The 25,422-nt window shown below is 35.3% G+C and overlaps 1 protein-coding gene and 1 long non-coding RNA gene across 2 annotated transcripts; both read right to left on the bottom strand.

Moving 5' to 3' along the window:
- Positions 1-535: 535 nt before the first annotated feature.
- LOC144976982 (uncharacterized) lies at positions 536-16,272 on the bottom strand. Its single transcript, XM_078921638.1, has 3 exons — positions 15,834-16,272; positions 13,490-13,896; positions 536-4,314 (listed from the first exon to the last, which is right to left on the bottom strand). The coding sequence occupies exons 2-3, from the start codon at positions 13,861-13,863 to the stop codon at positions 3,510-3,512; spliced, it is 1,179 nt and encodes a 392-aa protein (XP_078777764.1). The 5' UTR covers positions 13,864-13,896; positions 15,834-16,272; the 3' UTR covers positions 536-3,509.
- A 7,197-nt stretch (positions 16,273-23,469) lies between these two features.
- LOC144976973 (uncharacterized) lies at positions 23,470-25,029 on the bottom strand. The gene is made up of 2 exons (XR_013646209.1): positions 24,795-25,029; positions 23,470-23,668 (listed from the first exon to the last, which is right to left on the bottom strand). It is a non-coding gene; the product is annotated as an uncharacterized LOC144976973 (long non-coding RNA).
- Between the last annotated feature and the right edge of the window lie 393 nt (positions 25,030-25,422).

Raw genomic sequence — 25,422 nt, 5'->3', positions numbered from 1 at the left:
ATATGATCACTGTCATTCGTGAGATTTAATTAACTTAGAGAGGTCATTTTTCATCGTAGTTATTCTGAAGTACTGCGGTGCTGCAGCATCCTCAAGAAAATAAGCCTGCTAAAATGATAATGTATTATATATCATGTTCAACGTAATATGTAACCATTGCCTTTATACGCAGTACGATTGATGTTAGCCATATCACGGCTTAATGACCAGAATTTATACTATCATATCATTTATTAAGATGGTAAAGACATTCACAATAGTCACTGGTTTCAAACATAATGGTTCAACCTCACATGAGGTTTGGATATCTTGAGATTTAAGTACATGGGTCGAGGGGCAAAGTCGATCTTTGTGTTATGGTTAGATAATCTTTTATAAAAACTCAGAAGTTCACTGAATCAAGAAGGACTAACGCGCTTGCTCTAATTTCAAGAAAAAACAAACAAACAAACAAAAAAATAATAATAATAAAATAACAAACAAACGATTATTTGACACCGTTTAAACGTTAAGAAAAAATCTTTCAATTCCAGTAAATAAATGAAAAGAATGTATTTTATATATACCAAAATAAAATAGAAAGCGTGATATACTACACAATAACAATTTGTCAAGCTGATTTAGATGAGTTATTTTTATGGAGTACATATTATGTCCGGTTACCTTTTTCACGTTTTGCTTCTTTAACCTTTGTTTTCTTGAAATGCCAATAGCGAATAATCACTTATCTGAGAGCAATGTAATAAAAATAAGTGCACAATCGTCACTGAAGTATTTTGCAATGTACCATGTCATAGACTGGTAAGGATTATAAAATAATGTCACTTTGTTGGAAAAGGTAGTCCTTCAAGGCCATTAGATCTATGGATCCAGAGTTAATCCCGGTTTCTATATCGTGAAACGGACAATAGCAATTGCTTTTTAATCCTTTTGGATTAGAGGCTAGTCTATAGCAAAGTACTTTCCGCCAGGTCTAACAGACCCAGCTAACCACTCCCTGCACACAGGATCGATCACGATCCCTGTCACAGTAAAGGTTGTTCACAATTATCTTATTAAATTTTATTTTATTAAGAACTGAATTCATCTCACTCCAGTTATATTTCGGTAGGCTTAGATAAACTTTACCTTCTAATATTAGATCGTCTTTCCTTTTATAGCCTTCCCTCGAATTAATTTCTAATTAGTGAATACTTTTCGTTCTACATTCTGTCACGTAGCCACTTATTATAAAAGCTGATAGGTCTAACATTTGACACTCACTTTCTCTCCACAATCTATGCCGGACGGCCAGTCGCTCTATTCCTATATATATACTGGAAGATTTTTATCTTTTGGACTTTGTAGATATTATATCTACACCATTAAGACGCCGGAGCTTTTAACTTTGATTGTATAATCTTCAAGGATCAAACCCAAGCCCGCTGTCAAAGGACTACACAATAACCTCTTACCAATTGCCTGGAAGTGGAATTTTACGAGTCCGATCCTGTTATCAGAGGAATAGATCATCCAAGCCCATCAACTGCCTGGAAACGTAAACTTATGAACCTGACATATTATCATAAGTTACGTAAAATATTCATATCTCTATTTGTAACAGCCACGATCACTGTTTATCTCTTTTAATTAAATTTCATCATTATTTTTATTTCATTGTAAACAAATCGTTAATTGTTTTTCATTTATAGTAACTAGTAAATTCTGGGGCCTCATTCTACATATATCTTTATGCATAGTCGAGTAGCTCTTTACTCACTTGAGACCATGACAGTCCCTTTGCGCTTTAAGCGAGTGCTCTACTAACTGAGCAATCTGGACACCTATGTCGCAAACTGTATCCTTATTAGGCAAATTGTGATATTGGCTGGCATCTTGTAGCACACTCATTATAATAATCTGATTGTGGAATTGGTCCCTAGTCTTAGAATGTTTGATTCAGAGATCCGATTGAAGACTGAAGTGTAAAACACCCATGTGTTGAAATTATTATATGTTATATAACTATAGATTCAATTTTTTTACAAAGCTGCTAAAGAGACATAGAAAATGCAAGTAGTTGCTTGAGTTTTGAGGAGTTTGTCAAATTGCTCTAAATAAATATGCCTTTGTGATATTTGTTAGAGAAAATCCTACAAAGATAGTCGGTTTGTTTTATGTCAAAATGTAAATATCACACATGATACTTTCATTTTTACACTGATTTCATGGCACAGGATTGCTTATAATTTCACGGGCTAAAACACTTTTTTTCTGCTTTAATGGTAAAAATCAATTTAATGGTATCTTCCTCAAGCCTTTCGTTCTAGGGATTGATGGGATGTTGAAAAGTGTACTCTTTTGACCTTGACTCACTCCTTGTATTCTGACATAAACGTTGTTCTAAAAGATAAGTTGGTGACATTCAGATTTATCTTAGATGGTATTGTTTCCTTTATTATTCTATTTGTTTTTATTTCTCCATATATTGAATTAGTTCGGAATGGATGATTGATATAACGCGGTGTTTCAAGGTAAGCTATATATAAACTATACAAATAATAATTTAAAAAACAAACATTGGAGGTATGCTTCGAATTCGTTTTTTATTTCCGCTTTATTTTATTTATTTTTAAAGGTATTTATTTCATTTAATTTTTGCATCAATTGAATCTTTAAATAATACTAGAAATAGCTCATATGGCAGAAAATTTGCCCCACCAGTAAAGAGACTGATATCATCAGCCATGTTTGCAGTCAAGGCTTTTGTCTTGTCCCGCGGCCAACTAGCAGTAATCGTATGTTAGATCTGATGGAATGTACTTTGCGGTAGCAAACAATTGGTACTCTCTGGTCAAAATTGTGTGCCACTTAGACTTCATGGGTGATATCATACCTCCACGTATGCGATAGAAAGACATTTATCACTTTCAGGTATTATTTTATTTTCTGGGGAAGGGATCATGTCAGCTATTGAAGTGCATTGTAACTATGAAACAATTTTCATAAATGCTGAGCCATAGTCATCAGTGAATCATCAGCGGGAACCACTCTGCCATAATGTCTCTAATTGAATTTGAAAAAAGCACAACAGAATGATTTTATTCCCTGTTGATGGTGGACACAGTCATTTCTAACAATACACTTAACTTTGGTCTGTAGTATAATTCATGTCTCTTTGAAAAAAGAGAGAACCTGAGGTTTGATTCTATTGAGTGGCAACATCATTAACAAAAAATAATCTCACCCTATTTTTCTACTTTAAGTTGCAGTATGTATTCAATATTTTTAGATCATTACTATACGTACTATTTTATTTAATGATTATTGATCTCATTCTAAAGGGGTGTCAAATGTTACCTCCCTATGGATTATGTCCTAGCCAAATTCTCAAGGTCTCTTTACCTTCCGTTTTTTCTTTCCACTTTTCAACATTATGCTTTCAATTCCAAAAGCTGACTGGTTCGGTTGTAACAAAATAATTATTTGAAAAAAACAAAAAACTATATAAGATCTGAGACTATGTTCTCTCATTTCTTTTGCACTCTTATCAGTTTTGCGAAATTCTGCCTAAACTGAGATGACATTATCAAATACAGGAAAAAGTTAAATGAGGCGCTGACAGCGCTAAGCAATAAACCGACATTATTTGTTGCAATGGGAACAGGAGTTTTGTACAAATAGTTGGCATAAATTTGCAAGATTACCGAAACAAGAATATTGAAACAGTAACAAATAAAAGAAATGATACAAACGAAGATCGACATTTTTATCACTTTGTTTTCCCGTTCTGATTGTGTTGCCCCTTGCGATCTAGGGTTGTCAGAAGACTCAACGACCGTCGAAATTTGAGACTGTGGTGTGGCTTTTAATGTCAAACGACTCTTCCCCTGCTGGTGTAATTTGTATATTGTCAGTGATACTGCGAAAAATATAATAACTAGGTCAAGGACACTTCTTGTGTAGTAAGAGATTGTGAGATAATTCATCAATATGCTATAGTCAAAAGTGTATGAATGTCCTAAGGATAAAATTTTATCAAAATAAGGATGGAAAATGAACAGTGGATGCTGCCCTGCAAAGAGAGGCACATTTGCGAGTATGGCTAAAAATATCAACACAGCTATAATAATGTTGGTATTTCTGTTGGTGAATATTGTTGATATTTTAAAAGGGAAGACTATGGCTACCGCTCGCTGAATTGAGATGACTGTGACCAAGTCCAAGCTGAGCAAACCGATTTTGTTGATGTTGCCAAAGAGATACGGAAACGTCATGTTGAAGACGCTGAGAGCTATGGAGTCGTCGATGTAGCACAAGTAACAGACAATAACTCTGTAGAAAGAAAACATCTAACATGTGACTTTTTGTCTCAAATTGGTGTTATGTCCGTGTGAACCATCCGCTGTTTATGTGAATACGATTATGAGCAGAAAACTAAAGTTTTAGTTTTCCTCCATATTTTAAAGAGTCAGTGTTCATTATTCTCAATAAAATGATGTTTAAAAGTTAGGAACGGACACTGGTGGCCGCTGATGTTTTGAGGGAGGAGTGAATTTTATATACATTTATCTTTCTTTTATGTCTGACACAGTATTATTAATATTCATTATCAGATTTTAATTATTATAACAGGTTAGCTTGCCTCATCAAGACTTGAGTGCTAGAGCATTTATGTAGAGCTAAACGTACTAAAAGCGTTTTACAAGGGGTCCCTAGACAACAGCATCACTTAACATGTAGGGCAAGACATGACACGTGTTAGGCGATATTACATTTTATTTTCGACAGAGACAACGCTGTTAACGGTCAGGCAATCATTTTGCACCTATGGAAGGTGAGAGAATGTGAGTATAGAGCCTGTTCTAAGAACTCAACTATGCGTTGCTCAGAGCGGGACTCGAGCTCAGGACCTTGCGATCAAAATGCGAGTGTCATACCACATAGCCTATATGACACCAGATTGAGGTAATTGGTCGCACAAGGGAGAGAAGTCTCAAAAATAATGATTGTAATCGAATGGTGCATCTTCATGAAAGAAGTGATGATCTTGCATACATTCAAACTATAAGACAGAAACTATGAACTGCAGTTGAATTATAATAGAGTATAAACTGTTGATGAAAGGAAAGCGCTTTAACTGGAAATAAATCAGTCAGAATAACGAAGAAAAAGAAAGATATTAAAAATGAATAAATCAGTGTAAAAAAAGTCAGTAGAAGTGCAAGAAAAGACAAAAGGACACACTTCAATGACTTAGCTACTAACGCAGTAGAAGCAGATGGCAATAGAGTCTTTGAAACATTATACAATATCACCAAAACTCTTTCAGGTAGGAAAATGACACAAGCAAGGACTGTAAAGGATAGAAATGGCCAACAGCTGACAACAGGAATAGAACAGAGAAATCGATGGATGGAACATTTCAGAGAATTCCTTAATCGGGCTCCACCTGACACAACTCCAGCCAAAACAAGTTTAGATGTTAATACAGCACACCGCCCCCACCCTCATCCAGAATAGAAATTTACAAAGCATTAAAGGGAATGAAAAATGGAAAAGCTCCAGGACCAGATTGTGTGCCCCCAGAGGCCCTCAAAAAGAATTTAAACACCACAGTGGACATGTTGCACGCTCTTTTATTGACAACATGGAGTCAAAGCCAAATACCTTCAGACTGGAGGAAAGGATATGATTTTAAGTTCCCAAAAAAGGGAGACTGTAAGAACTGGCGAGTCATTATGTTCCTTTTAAATCCTAGTAAAGTTTTCACTCAAGTGATATTGGAATGGCTGAAAAATGCACATGTTAGGAAACTTCGCCCCTAAACAAGCTGGATTCAGAAAAGACAGAACATGTGCCAACCATATAGCAAAGCTCCGGATTATAATAGAACAGTCTCTTGGGTGCCAATCAAAACTTTATATTAGTTTTATTTGCTTTGAAAAGACATTCAACAGCATTGATAGGGAGGTTATTTGGAAAATACTATATCATTACGGCATACCGGAAAACTTATATAAATCTTATTAAACAACTATATGACCAAGCAAGCTGCCAAGTAATCCATAATGGACAACTTTCTGGTTATCATGAGATTAAACTTGGAGTGAGGCAATGGTTTCTTCTTTCGCCAATACTGTTTTTAACAGTAATTGATTGGATAATGCGCCGAACTGTGAGAAACAAAACGACTGGAATAAAATGGAACTTTACTCAATATCTAGAGGATCTTGATTTTGCCGATGGTTTTTGTTTATTGTCATAATCCCATCAGATTTACAATTTTAAAAAGCGGACAGTCTTGAGAAGGAAGCAGCACAGACTGGTTGAAGAATAAAATTAAAAAAAAAAACAAAAAAACAAAACAAACAACAACAGCTCAATAAGTAGTGACGAGCCTACTAAGCAACAACGCAACTCCCATCTCAGTAAATGGAAACAATCTGAAGGACTTAGACAATTTTTTATCTGGGTAGCATTGTTTCAACATCTGGAGGAACAGATGAAGACGTAGAGGCTAGAATAGGAGAAGCACGGCGTGCAATTTATCACCCTCAGACCTATATAGAAATCAAATCTATCACTGAAAAAAAAATCAAATCAGAATATACAGCATTAACGTAAAAGCAGTCCTTAATAACTTAGAAACATGGAGAGTGACTAATACTCTTTGTAAAAAAATTAAAACCTTCACAAACAGACGTCTTTGAAACATACACGATATTAGATGGCCTGAGAAAATCAGTAATAACGACGTGGTTTAAAGCTGGACAAGAGGAAATTCTCAAATAAACCTCAACAAAAAAATGTTAAATGGAATGGTCACACTTTCAGAAAACCAACAACAACCATTACGAGACAAGCTGTAGATTGGAAAAATGAAGGTTGGGAGGTCAAAGAAAACATGGAGAAAGTCTTGTGAGGAAGAGATGAAGTTGGCTGGAATGTCTTGGGGAAAGGTGATCAAGAAGACAAAGAACATAATACGGTGGAGATGTACTGTTGAAGCCCTGTGTTCCACAAAGAATATAAAGGATGAATGATAAACTAGTAGGGTCAAAGCTCGTATAGATCTTGAGTTTTTAAAAATATGCATAATTTGTAAAGCTTTTCATCGGTTTTACTTCCCTTAATATGTTCACGATGCTTCATCTCTTTATTACATACTCGCCCAGCAGGCCACAAACAAGAATCGTCATTTTGTCAATTCACCCTGTTGATAATAGAGCAGTAAAGTTAGGTGCCCCAAACGTAAACAATAACAAGTTGCTAGTGATTTCCGTTAGGGACCGGAATAATTTACGCACAATATAGGTCTCCCAATTTTGTAGTTTGAGTTGTAGGCAATACACTTTCAGTATTGAAAATATGTTTACATAAAATCTAACAGTTGCAGAAATAATAATATAAGGCTAAATTATTATGAAAATCAGGCTCCGAATAATTCTCGTTTTGTTCACACCAGCGCAATAATTTGCTCTGGTCTAAAAATAGATAGACTGTAACTTTTGATAAATTTTAGAAAATTTTACCTTTTGTTCCATAAAATATCCATATCTAGACATTATTTGATGCATGATCGAGTATTTATGAATATGTGTTTCTTTTGCCACCTAACAGCCAAATTTTAAAGGTTATTTTTTTCTATTATTTACATTGGAACGTGAGCTGTCAAGACAGGAACATGTGGTTTGCCACGTGCTTCTCGACCTTTGTTTACGTTTGGGGCACCTAACTTTACTGCTCTATAGTAGACATATAATATTTGCTTAATGTCTGGGTACTCAATCACACTGAATCAAGTGGATTAATATGTCTAATCTAAAATGTGCGGCTATATATGGTCTTGTGTTATGACACTCGCCTTCGGTCCTGGGTTTGAGACCTGCTCAGAGCGGCGCATATTTGAGTCCTTGAAAAAGGCCTTTACTCACATTCTCTCAATGCACCCAGCCAGGTGTATCATAGTAGTTGACCGTTAAGAGCGTTGTCTCTGTCGGGAAAAAATGAAATACTGCCTATTAGGCGTAATCTTTTGTCATACATATAAAGTGTTGTTGTCGGCTAGGGACCACATGTAAAGCGCTTAGATCACTTTAGTGGATATTGCGCTATATAAAAGCTCAAGTCTTAATGAAATTAAATGCACACTTCATAAAAATGTGGCAAATATCTTTGCATCGGCTGAAAAGATGAATATTTGAAAAAAATTGCTGGACTTGTGAAGTACATAATTTGTTACCTCAACAAGTACGTATTCCTACGTTTTCATGAACGTTTTATGCATGACGAAATCAATAAAAATGTCTATATACCAGAAAAGTGCTGCTCGGGTCCCCTTTTGTACGACAGCATCATTCATAGACACATCTAAGGACAACGAACGATCACCAAATGCATCTGGGCAATGTACCTATGTAATCACCCATCAAAGTAACCAAGAAAGTAAATAAATAGATATATACATAAATAAACAAATAAATAAATAAATAGACAAATAATAATGATAATAATAATAATAATAATAATAATAATGGTAATAATAATAATAATAATAAATAATAATAATAATAATAAATAATAATAATAATAATAATAATAATAATAATAATAATAATAATAATAATAATAATAATAATAATATAATAAATAATAAATAATAATAGTAATGATAATAATAATAAATAATAATAATAATAATAATAATATAATAATATATAATAATAAAATAATATAGTAATAATAATAATAATAATAATAATAATAATAATAATAATAATAATAATAATAATAATAATAATAATAATAATAATAATAATAATAATAATAATAATAATAATATTATAATAATAATAATAATAAATAATAATAATAATAATAATAATAATAAATAATAATAATAATAAATAATAATAATAATAATATATATATAATGATAATATATAATATAATAAATAATAATAATAATAATAATAATAATAATATATAATATAATATATAATAATAATAATAATAATAATAATAATAATAATAATAATAATAATAATAATATAATGATATGATGATGAATATGATGATGATGATATGATGAATGAGATGATGATATAATAATAATAATAATAATAATAATAATAATAATAATAATATAATAATAATAATAATAATAATAATATAATAATAATATAATAATAATAATAATAATAATAAAATAATAATAATAATAATAATAATAATAATAATAATAATAATAATAATAATGAATTGAGCTCTTGTATAGTGCAATATCCACCAAACGTGTTCAAAGCGCTTTACAAGGGGTCTCTGGCCAACACTGGCGGTCGGTCTATTGAGCAAAGTTGTTTTGTGCCGCCCTATAATTTTCAAATTTAGCAGATACTGCTTTCTGTCTCAATTTTTGCCTATGCTGATTTTCGTTCACACTCTCTCCTGTCTTACTTGCCATGATCGGTACCTGTAACTACTGTACGAAGGTTGTGCGTCATCACGGACGACTCTCTTTTTCTTGTGGCCCCACGCGAGGCGAGATTAACGTGCGACAATGAGCTGAGGGTGGGGTATGGGGGCTACCATGAGCCAAAAAGTCAACAGGCCGTCCAAGCATTTTATATAAAAGACTGTTTTCTTCTGTTTAAAACCACGGCTATCCACTTCCCACCAGAAACAACTAATACTCTTGACTGCTAAAATAACTAGGTCAGGCCGGCAAATTTAATTTTGCACACCTTGAGGCCTGACTTGGGAGAAATCAAAACCATATCAATTTTATCATTGAAAGAACAGGATTGTTGTAATCAAACCATACGGATGAAGAAAATGACAATAAATATAGATCTTATGCTATTCGTTTTCCTCAAATGGATGTTAATCATCAATAAGAATATTACACAAATCATTCACCGAGTAGAGCCCCATGATGCTATAAATAAGATTCCCAGTCCATTATCCCGACACACACAGCAGTTCAATTTGTAGTTATTAGTTATGTTATTGTCTTTGGAGTAGATAAGAAATGCATTGAGTTTGGATTTTCTATTCCTTCTATTAATGACTGTTACCACAGTTGATATTCGAAGGAAGAAATTTATATGGCAGTCTAATTGCTGTTGTCATGTTGTTCTTTTAACAAAAATGATATTCACAAATCTCAATGAACAGACGTGTATCGCAATCCATACCGAAACAACAATGAAAGGATCCATAGACTTCAATGATCGGATGTTTTACAATTTTTTCTGTAGAGGTAAATCGACAAATGGACCTCTTTTACATAATATATGCCCGTCGTAAATGCCACTTATATATATCTCTTCAAAATTCAAACCACACATGACCCCCCCCCCCCCCATTTTATTTTACACACAATATACACACATTCTAAAAAAATAAACCCACTAGAACATTGATATTGAGCAATTTCCGCTAAGTGAGCTCAAGACACTTAAAAAGGGCTCCTAAGCCAAAAGCAACATGAAGACGAGACATGATGCCTGTTGGGCGAGATAACATTTTCCTCCAACATAATCAACACTGCTTCTGGTCAGGTACCTACTCATTTTACACCTGAGTACAGTGAGATAATGTTTTTGGTCCATGCCGCCTTAAATAAACAGCCAGCAACCGCCCCTGCTGGCCAACAACAACACATACTATGTAATAAAAGACATGATGCCTAATAAGCGATATTTCATTTTTTTTCCGACAGAGGCAACGCTGTTAATGGCCAGGTAATCAATTTACACCTGAGTAAGGTGATAGAATTTGAGTCTTTTCCACGGACTCAACTTTGCGCCGCGCGAGGCTCGAACCCAGGACCTTCCGAGTGTCATACCACAAGACCACATAATAAAATAAGAAAAAAAAAAAAGAATCTAGAGGCAGACGAGAAAATCTAAGACAAAGGGAAATTGGTTCAAATCGGGAAATCCTACAGCACTTAAAAATGCACTTAGTTTGATATCACCGAAAGGTCTCATCCAGATACCGGCACATGATCCCACATGATCTCACTAAAAGGAAGGGACTCAAATATTCACAAGATATTATGTTCAAAACAAAAAATATAATTATCAGCTCATAACAGAGAGATGATTTAGACGTTCTACAAGGAAATACGAACACATCCTAAAACTAGCAATATACTTTTACTTTTCCCTCTCAGCAAAAGACTCCGGCCATGGCCTAGTAAGGTCGCGGGTTCGAGCCCCCATCCCACCGCGAAGTTTTTATTCTCTGTTGTCTTTTGGCACTTTCCTACTCACGTCACTTCTTGTTATCTCATAGGGTTTGGGGTTCATGAATTGCTATGCCGTTTGACCGATGCACAGACCTACGCACAGTGAAGGCAGGTCGTGGATGTTGACTGTTTATTTTTGAAAGAGTGTGACTTAACCATACACATGCCAAGCTCTCAAAAAATAAAATATTGAACATCCACGATCATGATGGGCGCCATGTTATATGGGATATCAGCAGTATCTCATAATATCAACCGAGAGACAAACAACCGATCTTTGTTGAAAATGGCAAACTTTAAAGACTGGTATGTTGAGAATTGATAGAACATTAGTTTCTTATAGATAGTATGCAGTTGACGTCAATGGGGTCTTTGTTATTGTTTTTGCCATCCGCGTTTGTGAGTTGTTCTCACTAAACTGTATTAACCTGACTATAAACGTTCATGGTTACACAGTTGTGTGTGGTCCGTTATACTTCCGGATGGCAATGTTGTGAACTCCTTGCCAAGCGCATTCTATCTATATGACGGTACTGCAGTGTTCTCCTCTCCAAATCATGGTCCAACCCTTAGAGCCATACGTAAATTGGGAATCTAGAAGTGCAAATATTATAACTACACAATTTGTTCCCAAATTCAGGTACATGTTTCATCTAAATATGTGACTATTTCCTTCAATCTGTTAATATGACGAATTTTAATCTAAAAGACAAAACTTACGCATCTCAATTTTTAAATATATTTTAAGTCAGATCGTAAAAGTTTAAGTTTAAAATTCACTTTAAGTATCAGGTTCAACCCGATATAATATCATTTTGAGACAATTGGTCACACATGTCTCTCGCTCCTTCATCCCAAATAAAAGAAAATGCTTATTCACACAAAACATGTGGCATGGTATTATGCTGACTGTTTGCCTCATATAAAAAAATAGTTTTTGCCAAGATAAAAGTCGTTTAAATCAATCGATATTTGAAGGAATAGTTTTCTGGCCAAATAAATGTTTAAATACGAGATTTTCCACATTAAGTCAGTTAAATGGTTAAGCCAAAGAATTTGGACAGGTATTGTGTCTTCCACTTTGACCAGATGAAAACATTTACCAAGCTCTTAACTTCCCAACTGATTGGGTCATCAAATGCGTCATATTATGTTATTTAGAACAGTCTAGATATGAAAACTACTTAAAGGGCCCTAGATTATCTTTCTCTTTTCTCCGTTGTTGTACTGACTTTTCAAACACACACGTACACATTGTACAAGCACACACATACAACGCACACACACACACCCACACACACACACAATCACACACACACACACACACACACGCAGACACACACATATGGATACATACATACAACCGAAATATATCATGACAAATTCTACCTAATTTTTTAAAACGGGAATTTCAAATTCATAAATATCTTAAAAACAAATCGAGTTTCCCAACTTTCAACGATTCCCAGATGAATGCTACAAAGTGTAAAATTCCTTTACAATGCCAAGCCTGGGAGCTGAAACTGAACTTGTACGTTCCAAATAAAGAAACATCTGTACAAAAACAGCAAGAATTAAACTGTGGTGTGGCATGGTAGTCCCTTCAGAGCCATGAGACCCATGGAATCGGAGTTTTTCCCGGTTTCTATAATATGAAACGGACAATAGCAATTGCTTGCAATCCTTCGGATAGGACGATAGTCTAACGCAAAGTAGTTTCCACCAGATCAAACAGACCCAGCTACCAAATCACTGCTGGGTGGACGGGGGAAGGGGGGGGGGGTTGAAAAATATATTGATTGCACCCGGGACCGATCTCGGTACCTTTGGTTGTGAAGCCAGTGCTCTACCAACTGAGCTATCGGGACGCCGTGGGGCATGGATTTGTCTAATATTAATAATAATAATAATAATAATAATAATAATAATAATAATAATAATAATAAATAATAATAATAATAATAATAATATAATAATAATAATAATAATAATAATATAATAATAAATAATAATAATAATAATAATAATAATAATAATATAATAATAATAATAATAATAATAATAATAATAATAATAATAATAATAATAATAATATAATAATAATAATAATAATAATAATAAATAATAATAATATATAATATAATAATAATAATAATAATAATATAATAATAATATATAAAATAATATAAAAAAGATCTAGCTGTCCTCTGTGAAACAATGGCAATTATGCTTTGTATTTAGGTTTTAACTTACAATGCTCCACAGTTTAATGCAGCGACAAGATCAGAAACCGACAACCACAGGTATAAGTTGTTTGTGCTGTCATTGGCGATGCTGCTTGTTGAGATGATTATGATGTTGATGACATTGCCGATTATACCGATCAGAGAAACAACTGTAAGACCCACATAAATAACGAAAAGATCAAACCAGTAAACAAACGAGTGCTCGGAGAATACAAGCCCCCGTGTCAGATTGCTTTCACAGGGGGCGCTCGTCATTCCGCAGTCATAAGTGTCAACGTTTCCATTGGTATAGTTCCGGTAACTCTCTGCCATTACGTTGAAGAAGAAAGGATTGTACCAAATGACCATGTCAATGTTGAGATGGATTGGAGAGCAAAGCATTGTGCTGTGATGTGGTTTGCAATTTTTTTTAATCTGGAAAGGAAAAGAAAGAGAAAAATCAAACGGTTTTATTAAACGTTATATTTGTAACAATGCAAGACTTCAATTAATAGAAAAGTACACCGTCTCCATGGAATTTTGTTCACTCTATTGCAGTCCGTAACGCTCACTATGACGCTTACTATCGACGGGTCTTTAGCGTATACGATAACTCTTGCTTGGAGCCTCCAAGTGTCCTCAAGTTGGACCACCGTATAGCCTGGAATCTAGATTCGAGAAGATTGTGCGCCTGAATAAGGATGGGACTCCTATAGATAGAACGAAGTTGCGGACAGTCTGGTCTTTGTTATTGTATTTTGCCATTCATGTTTATGAGTAAATCTCACAATACTGTATTAACCAGACTATAAACGTTTAGGTTACACAGTGTTATGTGTGTTGGTCCGTTATATTTCCGGATGCCAATGTTGTGAGTTTCTTAGCCAGACGCACAGTATCTATACTAGGATAATGCCAACGCTATAGACGGCCAGTAGATTTGATAAAAGCTCTTTTTTGTCATGCCCTGGCTCTTGACTTTGAGGGACAATATTATAATATGCGTCTGGTCGCTGACCATGATATCGCATATCCCAGTCAAAGTTGATCGCTTACTTAAGCGTGCCGGCGATCCTGACGATACAACGGAGCAGTATTTGGTTAGACGGGAACATAATACTGCCTTGCTCTAGAAAAACACATGTTTAAAAATTTGGCCAGAAAACTCGTCCTTCAAGTATGGATCGATTTAAATGACCCTCGTCTTAGCAAAATCTTTCAAACTTGGGACTTCGCGAAGCCATTCGGGCACCGGGTTGGATTACCATTCGTCACATATCTGGGCAGGTCGTTCATGGTACCCGCGTATCGGCTAGACATCCGGGATGGTCAACCGGAATTACATTTTTGCGCCATGAAATGCCTCAAGGAGCCCCATTAACGTCAAGGCGGTGATCCATTAGGGATGGAGAGAGAGAGAGAGAGAGAGAGAGAGAGAGAGAGAGTATAAAATGTATGTTTGTGTGTGTGTATGTGTGTGTTTGTGATCGTGTGTGGCTGTTAAAACTCCATGAAACAAGTGCTTATCATATCTCGAGTTATGTATGTTATTTGACATAATACGTTGATGTGATAATAAATGTTTGGACCATCGCTATCCTATGTTAATTTAGACCCGGATCTCCGTACCAATTGAGGAATTCTCCCAAAATTTGTTTCAACATAAGTCTTTGATGAAGTGTTGCACATTTCCATACGTAACATATCCATACGATATCAGCCCTAAAGTTAATGTTTTTTACTTAAACGATGCGTTAACAACGACATGCATTTGAAAAGAATTGAACGAATAAAATAATGAATAATATTGTTGCGCTGTCTCTATGGACGCTTGCCGTGAATGTGTGTTTCGCTTCGAGTGTGTCAGTCGGTTTATAGTATCCAGTTAGTAATTTGATTTCGTAAATCTCTGTCCAAGTGCAAGTGTTCTTAACTTTTGAATGTCATCATGTGTGTTAAGGTGCTGAGGCAATTGCATGTTTCTTTGTTTTGTTGAAATCAGTTCATCGGTTGTTGTTTCTATATTTGATATTTTTTGAGACCTTAATTCAATGTTGTTGGAAGTGTTGTTTCTTTATTCGCGTACTGACTGGTTGACTCTGCATGTCATATACATCCTCATAACTGATTTTATCAGGCCAATGTGCCCAATAACTCGTCTCAATTGTTTGTAATGAAGGGAGTCCATGGTGTCCAAAGTCTTTATTGTAAGAACCCACCTACCGCGGTTGTACTTAAGAATTAAGAAAATAAAATACTTTATTTTCATAAGGGATAATGTTATCAAACATATTATACTGCTTCTCTACATTATATTTTCAAACATAAAATCCTTTCCACTGCTTATATTAAAATATACTTAACATAAATACTTTGAAAAACACACAGGAATCTGTAGATGTAGTAGAACGGTATACTTAGGGGCTTTTCAAAATTCTTCAGTTTTTCGGATCTCGATGAATTCGCCTCAGAGGTGAGATGCATCCACCTCTCAGGCTTTAATTATTGAATAATTCAATTGCGTATTTTTCCCTTAATCTTAGATTTAACTCCAAATTAAGTATATTATATTTTATCATATTGAACATACAAAGAGAAAAGTGCAATCATTTTTATATCAACTCAAATAGAATCATCCTCGTTTTGGGGAAATCATGTGGTAATCTCGAAATCTAAATAGGCTTGAGTAAATCTAACTGTGTTCTAGAGGCAGAGTATATACCTTGGAATTGACAACCTCATTTGATCCAATGACATTATGTAATTTTATACAATTTCACACAATTGTTGGAAAAAGAATGACAAAATAACATTATAATTGTTGGTTTACTAGTAATCTAAACGCCATTTCTAAACCAATTTCCAAAAAGTGATTTCAATCAAAACTCGTTGCTTCGCATTGTGAATAGGAAACGTCATCATCAAAAGTAAGTCATTATTGGTAAATTTTTATATGCAATTTTGTGGAGAATCAACATCGATTTGACAATAGTAATGCCTAAATTACTGTAATGTGTTCAACGCAGGAAGTCTGCTTTTCACAGAGCTCTTAAAATTATAGCATTTTATTTACGGCTGTTTTAAGTGTTATTTCTATATAGGACGAATTTTATTTCATATTCAGAGGATTTCGTATGACTTTGTGCTGCTTTTGACGGAAATCGCGGATTTTAAACAATTAATTTAGCAATATTTTTAAGTTTTGTAAATTTTTGCAAGGATTTTATCATCTATTAAGACCATTTTTGTTTACGTTTTTCGATTTTAAGGGAAAAAACAGTGAGCTACTCGTATTTTAATCTTATTACAACGGTCGACGATGAACATCGAAAACGACAACACCTAATTATTGTTATAACTATTTACCCCGACACCTACGTACAATACGACACACAATTAATAATACACCGAATTTAGAAATAGTGAACCTTTTGAGATCTTTTGAATTATTCACACATACAGAAAAATAACAAATAGAAGAAATAAAGGTGGAAGGAAACAAAAACAAAGAGAAGCCAAAGAAAACATCAAAAACAACTCAGTCAAATTAAAATGCAATAATTTAAATTCTACCAATAACAATGACGGAAGGCAACAGAAAACCACCGTCACTAACAAACTTTCCCAGGACATCAGCTGTCCCGAACACGTTGAACGTTTCAAACTGGTGCGAAATGAAACAATGACATTGGCCACGTGGAATATACGTACATTAAACCACTTAAGAAAATTTGAAAACGTTATTCAAGAAATGAAAAAGTTCCCAATTAACGTCCTTGGAATCTCAGAAATAAAGTGGAAAGGAGAAGGACTAGTTAAAGAAGATGATTTTGTATTTTATTATGCAGGTGGAAAACATCATGAGAAAGGAGTTGAATTTATTTTAGTCAAATCAGCATCAAAGTGCTATTTAGATTATGTTGCAATCTCAGAAAGACTTATTTTTGTAAATTTGAAAGGAAACCCGTTTAATGTTAATATTATTCAAATATACGTCCCAACATCAGACAGTGACGAAAACACAATTGAGACATTCTATCAAGATATGGAGCAGGCATTAAAACAAGTTAAATCTGATGAAATTAGTTTAATAATTGGTGATTCCAATGCAAAGGTTGGTAACGAGAGAATTGAAAATATTGTTGGACCCCACGGACGAGGTAACAAAAACGATAGAGGGGAAAGACTTGCCGACTGGTGCAGATTGGAAAACCTTACTATTGTCAATACATGGTTTAAAAACCACGAGAGACATGGATAAGCCCAGGCGGCCTTTATAAAAATCTGATAGAATTTATTCTGGTCCAACATCGATTCAGAAATATCGTACGCAACGCAACAACTATTCGAAGCGCAGATTGTAATAATGACCACCGACCTGTCAAGGCCACGCTAAAAATAAAACTTAAACAAATAAAGAAAAAGAAAGTGGAACCAAAACTGCAATTAGATCTATTGAGAATTAACGATCAAATAAAATAATGATTACAAAGAATGCGTGAAAGAAAAAAGGGAAAACTTGACCTCAGATATAAACATAGATGAGTACTGGAATCAAGTATCGAACTGCATCACAGAATCTGCAAGAGAAACTATTCCATCTGTGAAAAAACACGAACCAAAACAAAAGTGGATGGATGACAAGATCTTGAAACTGATGAATGAAAGACGAAAACTAGAACGCAGCACCAATTAATATAAAGAAGCTAGTAAGATTATAAAACTTGAGTGTAATAGAGCAAAGGAAGATTATATTGAACACGACTGTCACAGAATTGAAAGACTAAAACAATCTAACACCATACAATTCTACCAGTCAATACAGGATCTAAATAGAAAACGACCAGCCATGGCAAGAAAATGCGTTAAAGACGCAAACGGTACTATACTTATCGACAACGAAATTTTGGAACGCTGGGCAGTATACATAAAACATCTTTACGCGGATGACAAAAAGAGGGATGTGCTTCGATAAAGAAATCTCTACTGTGAACACGAGTCCCCAGATTTTGCGAGAAGAAGTAGAAGCTGCTTGCAAGGACATGAAAAGGGGGAAATCGGTTGGCCAATATAGTTTCTCAATAGAATTGATTGACGCCCTCGACGATCTGGAAATAAACATTCTGACAAAAGCGTTTAATGTCATATACGAAAAGGGTGAATTGCCTAATGTTTTGAGACAATCGATATTCATTACCATACCAAAAAAAAACACAAGGAACTATTGAATGTGATCAACAAAGAACAATCAGCATAATGAGCCAGGCCACAAAAATTATATTAAGAATACTTATGAAAAGAATGAGGAGCAAGATCTCTCCAGAGATAAGTGGCGAGCAGTTTGGTTTTCTTAAAGAAAAGGGTACGGTAAATGCAATCTTTACATTGAAAACAATAATGCAACGGTCCATCGAAAAAGAAAAAAATCACTTTTCTATGCTTCATTGATTATTCCAAAGCTTTTGATTCAGTACAGCACAAAACGATATTCAAAAACTTAGAAAAGATCGGTGTAGACAGTAAAGACCTTCGACTTGTGAAAAACTTATATTGGAATCAAACAGCGTGTGTCAAACTGGATAATGAAACATCGGAGTTCTTTAACATCGAGAAGGGAGCAAGACAAGCTTGCGTCTTATCACCGGACCTTTTTAACATATGTAGTGAAATAATATTCAAAGAAATTGAAGATATGAAAGGCATCGTCGTTGGAGGGCAGAATATGAATAGCATAAGATATGCAGACGATGGTACTCTGTTGGCCTACTCTCCAGAACACGTGCAGAAATGTTTAGATATACTGGTGTGCAAAAGTGAAGAGATGGGCCTGAAACTAAATGTTAAAAAAAACCGAATGCATGGTAGTCTCAAAGAATGACAACAACACAATCTTCCACTTGTCAAGCAAAGGAGAAACCATCAAACAAGTAAAGAAATTTAAATATTTAGGCACTATCATCACCCATGACGCACGTGACATAGAATATATAAAACAAAGAATAGCAATAGCAAAAAACGCGTTCCATAAAATGCGACCAGTTGTGTCAAACAACAACCTGAAGTTGAAGACCAAAATGAAAGTAGTATAAACATATGTTATAAGTAACATTTTATACGATTGTGAAACGTGGACGCTTGACAAAGAATGTACGAGGAGGTTAGAGGCATTTGAGATGTGGGTGTATAGAAGAATGTTGAGGCTATCATGGACAGACGAACGAGGAAGTGTTGGAGAAGGTGAGAAAAGGAAGAATATTGATCGACACCATCAGAAAGAGGCAGTTACGGTTTCTGTGACATGTGTGGAGAAGAGACGGAATAGAAAAGTTGGTAACAGCTGGGATGATGGAAGGAAAGAGAGCCAGAGGAAGACAAAAAAATGACTTATTTATATAACCTGAGAATGGCCAAATGTAATTTTAAAAGCAACACAGATTTCATGCACACCGCAGAGGATTGTGATTCGTGGAGACAGCTGACCGGCAACGTGCTCATGAGCACAAACCACGATGGATGATGATGAGATCCTAGGGGGCAGTTTTAAGCCACTCAATGTATTTCTGCGGTTAGAAGATTTACAATCGGCTTATTTGTCAGTCGGGCGAAGTGCAACCCGTAAGACAACAGAAACTTTGATCTTACCTGAACAAAAGTTGTCAATTTGAGTGAGTTTTCGCTACAATTTGCTATTTTGACAGTTTGTAGTGGTGGAAGCAATCTTCGTAGATGATGTAATTGGGTTATTTCAACTTAAGTGATTCAATTAAAGACGAAACAAAACAAAACCCCTCTATTTGGTCGGTCGGGGAAATGGTTGGTAAGGGAAGGAACGACTCTAAGCAAAACGAATATCAATAAAATCTATACTTATTGTAATTTTCTTCATCCGTATGATTTGATTACAACAAACCTGTTCTTCCAATGATAAAACTGATATATTGATTTCTCCCAAGTCAGAACTTAAGGTGTTCAAAACTAAATTTACCCGCTTGACCTAATCATTTTAGCAGTAAAGAGTATCAGTTGTTTGTGGGGGGAGGTGTTTAACCGTAGTTTTAAAACAGAAGAAAACAGTTTTTTATATAAAATAATAGGGCGGCCTTTTGATTTTTTTCGCTCATTGGGAGCTCCCAAACCACACCCTAACGTCATTGTCGCACGTCATCTCGCCTCGCGTCAGCAACAAGAAAAAGAGAGCCGTCTGTTTTGTCGCCCAAAACCTTCGTAAAGTAGGTACTTATCACGGCTAGTAAGACAGGAGAGATGCGCGAGTGTTAACGAGAAGTAACATGTGCTAAAAGTTATCATGAAAAGCAGTATCGACTAAATGGGATTCCACAGTCTGACGTCACGTCCGCCTAGCAACGAATCGGCTGGCTCTAAACAAAAAATCCGTGCTTGGTCCGGGAAAGGAATAATTGGAAAATCGCTCAAAAAAACAATTTTTATCTTAAATATGGTCCAGTGTTTTGTACCAGATTGTCTGCACCAGTCAGAGAGTCACTCCTGCAAGTTTTACAGATTTCCAAATGAGAGGCAGACAAAAAATTGAAGAAAAAGTGTTAGGTAATCACGCACTCCTCGTCGAACATTTGATAGTTCGTAGTCCAGATCTAGGTCTAGTTCAAGCTTACGTAGACCTATATTTTATGATTAAAGTGTACAATTGCACGAAATTATAAAATAAAAATACATTCCAAACTAGGTTTTTATTAAAGTTGAAGCAAAAATGATATCTCAATCTACACGTTTTGATGTTAAGGCTGATAGATAAACAGAATGAGAGTTCAGTTCTACTGATAAGTGATAATTTTTTTTAAAGGAGAAAAATAGAAGAAAGAGAAGAAATTATTTGTTAAAATCTTACTTTAAACTCGATACCTTTATGGCAAAATGAAAATAAATAAATAAAATAACGGAACCTCTCCCCCCTCCCCCCTCCCTCACGCAGATATTTCTCTCTCTCTCTCTCTCTCTCTCTCTCTCTCTCTCTCACACACACACACACACAAACACACATACTTTCCTCTTTTTTGGAAAGTTTCTCTGATTCTCTGCCATGCCTCCCCTCCCCGACAGCCGAGGTGGCAACTCTGTGTGAACAAAGCAAGATGGCGACAGGGACCTCTCTCCTTTACCTGTGCCCGATTGTTGACACTCCAAAGTTTCCATCACCGCACTGTCCAGTACAGTACTGACTGAAATAAAGAGAAAACGCCAGTCTTGCCACACTCAACCCCAAGATCAACTTTAACTGTGTAAATTTAAGAATTCATATTATTATATACCTAGTCAAAATCATCAAAAGAAGTAATGAGGAAGTGCGACATTTTGCTGAATGTGCGATTTCATAAAAGACAGGCGAGAGACCCACCAGTAACCTAGACTCTTGCACACCTTTGATTTATCATGCATTGAGCTGGTGTCAAACAAGATAGTCTAAAACAAAGTAGCCTACTTATCAAATAATATACCCAATATGCCCAACAGAATTATTGGGTTTTTTAAAAATCTTTTCTTTTCAGGAGAAAGGACAAAAGATCCAATATCATCATCAAGAGTGTGTTCTTGTCACTTCAGAGATGGTGACAAAGCCAACCTCCCTGAATTGTTTGACAGAAATAAAAATAAATTGTTTCCATCAGAGCCAGAAAGAAAGAAAAGAAAAGTGCCACAAGGAATTCCCACCCCATCTCAATTGGCACCAACATCAAGAAGTCCACCACCACCACCACCACCACCACCACCACCACCATCAACATCATCATCATCATCATCATCATCATCATCATCATCATCAGCTCAACTCTCTTCATCATCATCACAAAGTCCCACCTTAAAAAAAAACCAGATTCCTCATCATCATTATTTTCCTCCTCATCACCATTCTCATTATCTTCTCCCTCATCATCATCTCAACTCTCGTCACCATCATTACAGGATTCCATCTTTTAAAAAAACAGATTGTAGAACAAGTGAGGATATTTTAAATAGAACAACAAATTTAATTCAAGAACAAGAAATTACAGACAAAAATAAGGAAATAGCTAGCTTAAAAAAACCCAACTTAGTTAGATTCAACGCACTTACACTGTTTCAAGCCTTACAGAAAAAGTTCTTCGAATGGAGAAAGGTGTACATTCTTTTAAAATATTTAATGTTATTGTTCAATATGTTGAGTGCTTTAGAGGTAACCTTATTTATTATAGTGGGTGGGAAGTTCAGGAAGAGACAGTTGCATTAAAAGACCAAATTTTCATTACACTTATGAAACTTAGACAGAACTACACTAACCTTCATATTTCACAATTGTTTAGCGTTAGTGAAAGTACTATAACAAATATTATACAAACTTTTATTAATGTTTTACATAAGCCATAAGCTTCTCTTTGAAAATGTTATGAAGGTTACATGCCCTTCTAGACATAAAAAATAAACTATCAGCTCCATCATCATTTTTAAGATTTCCAAATTGCAGAATGATCAATGATTGTACAGATGACCAAATTGCTATTCCTAAAGAAATGGATAACCAACGGTTAACTTATTCTTCTTTTAGGTCCATGAATTCTGTTAAAGCTCTTGTTGGTGTGAGTCCAAATGGTGTGATAAATTCTGTTTCTAAACTTTATCCAGGGTCTGTCTCGGATAAGGTCATTGTACCAAATTGTGGATTACTAAAACTTTTAATTTTAAGCCCTGGAGATTTAATTTTAGCAGATAAAGGCTTCCTGATTCAAGATATTTTACCTCAAGGAGTAACTGTAAATATCCCTCCCTTTTTACATAATAAATTTACTGAAAATGAGATTTTATTAACAAAAGAAATTGCTTCATGTTCAGAGGGCTAATGAAAGACTAAAAATGTTAACATCCTCTCATATATTCCAACCATGTTAAGAGAAACATCTGATATTATTTTTCAATTAGTTGCAGCACTTGTCAATCTCCAGTCTCCTCTTATTAAGGAGACTGCATTTTGTTAGCTTTGCCATTTTTTTGTACAACACACATATTTTGTTCATCATCATCAAATCACCATTCAAAATAATGGTTTTGTAGGTCACCCATACATGATTTTACATGATAAACATGACAAATTATGGCATTGCTGTATCAACGTATGTTCAATGTCATTAACATTGTTAAATAAAATATGACAAATTAGTTTTGGACTGAATCAACCCAAGGCATCATCAAGATAGATCTGTGGAAGTAAAAGAATAAAAGATTCAAATTTAGAGCTGCGACCATGCTCAATAGGCAAAAAACAAACAAACTAATAAAACGTCTGTTATGGTCGTGTGGTATGACACTCGCTTTCAGATCAGAAGATCCTGGGTTTGGGTCTCGCTCGGCGCATAGTTGAGTCCTTGGAGAAGGCTCTTTACTCACAATCTCTCACCGTACTCAGGTGTCAAATGAATACCTGGCCGTTAACAGCGTTGTCTCTGTCCGAAAAAATTGTAATATCGCCTAACAGGCATCATGTCCCGTCTTACATGTTAAATGATGCTGTTGGCCAGGGACCCCTTGTAAAGCACTTTGAGCACATTAAGTGGATATTACGCTATATAAAAGCTCAATTTAAAAAAATTAAGTGGTTCTTTCATTCATCTTGCTTTGTTGATAAAGGGGAAACCGAAACGTCCATTTTATCTGTTTTCGTATATTAAATTGAAGTTCACATTCAATTTCACAATGTTATTGATTTCTTCGAGTTTCAAGCTGCAACATTTACATTACACCTTAACCCAATAGGAAGTTTAGTTTACCGTGACTAACACTGGTCTAAATAAATAAATAAGATTCCCTTTATTCATCCCATAGAGGAAATTTATCTCTAGGGTCTATTCCCAGGGAAGACTGGAATAACCGCGGTGCAGCGCAGCGGCGGGTGAACGAACTCGGTACCTTTTCGTACTGCTGATCCACGCTGCCCCTATGCCTACCACATGAAGTATGATAAAATGTCTGGCGTGATTGGTGATTGTGATGCTCATATATGAGCATTATAATAAAGGTTACAATACGATACTAAATAGTATGTAGTATCTAGACTATAGTCAATAGCAAAGAAAATTAGCGAAGCAAGACCTCAAAGACTCAATGATTCTCTCTCTCTCTCTCTCTCTCTCTCTCTCTCTCTCTCTCTCTCTCTCTCTCTCTCTCTCTCTCTCTCTCTCTCTCTAACTAACTAAAATCGAACGTTAACAGTAAAATCTTTCCATTGGATAAACTAAATCTGCCTAAACTCAAAGTAAACTGATTATTGTCCAACAGTAGTTTTACGGGGATGTGAGATTTGAGAGTGAGAAGACGAAACGACTTACCTTCACAGAATACTCTTTATTCTTCGTGCTGGCTTGAACTTTGCCGAACATCATGCCATCCGAGTACGAGAAAGTCAAAACATGACCTGACTTATGATGGTTTTGACCTCTCGACACACTTTTATGCTCATTGGAGAAGTATTTCATAAGGGCGGTGATGGAAATAGAGTTCGTGTCAGCCATTTTTCTCGACTGTTTAGAGCCAGCCGGTTTGTTGCCATGCGTTGCTGCGCAGGATTACGTCAAGACTTAGGAAGCCTATTTGTGGCGGCACAAAGCAACTTCGCTCAATAGACCGACCACCAGTGGAGCCATAGAGTTTTGTAGTGACATTTGTATATCTGTTTCTATCCATAGTATAAAGCGAGCAGCCTAGACCACGCTAGGCACAGTTTCATTGTTATAATTTTGACTCATGACAATAGCGAAATGTTGAGTATATACGGTGTTTCAGTCAACAATGCCTTGTTCAAATCATTCCTAATGGATCACCGCCATGACGTTGATGGGGATGTTTTGAGGCATAGCATGGGGCAAAGGTGAAATTACGGTTGACCGTCACTAGACTTACCCAAAGTGCCAGAAGAAAATTAATAGAGAATAAACATTTCGCGGCTGCGATGGGGGC

Source organism: Berghia stephanieae, chromosome 1 (assembly GCF_034508935.2).
Source record: "Berghia stephanieae isolate SIO BIC M18660-M18661 chromosome 1, UCSD_Bste_1.3, whole genome shotgun sequence".
Taxonomy (NCBI): domain Eukaryota; kingdom Metazoa; phylum Mollusca; class Gastropoda; order Nudibranchia; family Aeolidiidae; genus Berghia; species Berghia stephanieae.
Note: the sequence above shows the minus strand (reverse complement) of the source record. Positions and strands in the feature narration are given on the sequence as shown.

Coding starts and splice junctions, on each gene's coding strand:
- LOC144976982 (XM_078921638.1), bottom strand. CDS start 13,863: ATGCTTTGCTCTCCAATCCATCTCAACATTGACATGGTCATTTGGTAC. Junction 4,315..13,489: donor GCATTAAACTGTGGAGCATT/GTAAGTTAAAAC, acceptor TTCTTTCTACAG/AGTTATTGTCTGTTACTTGT.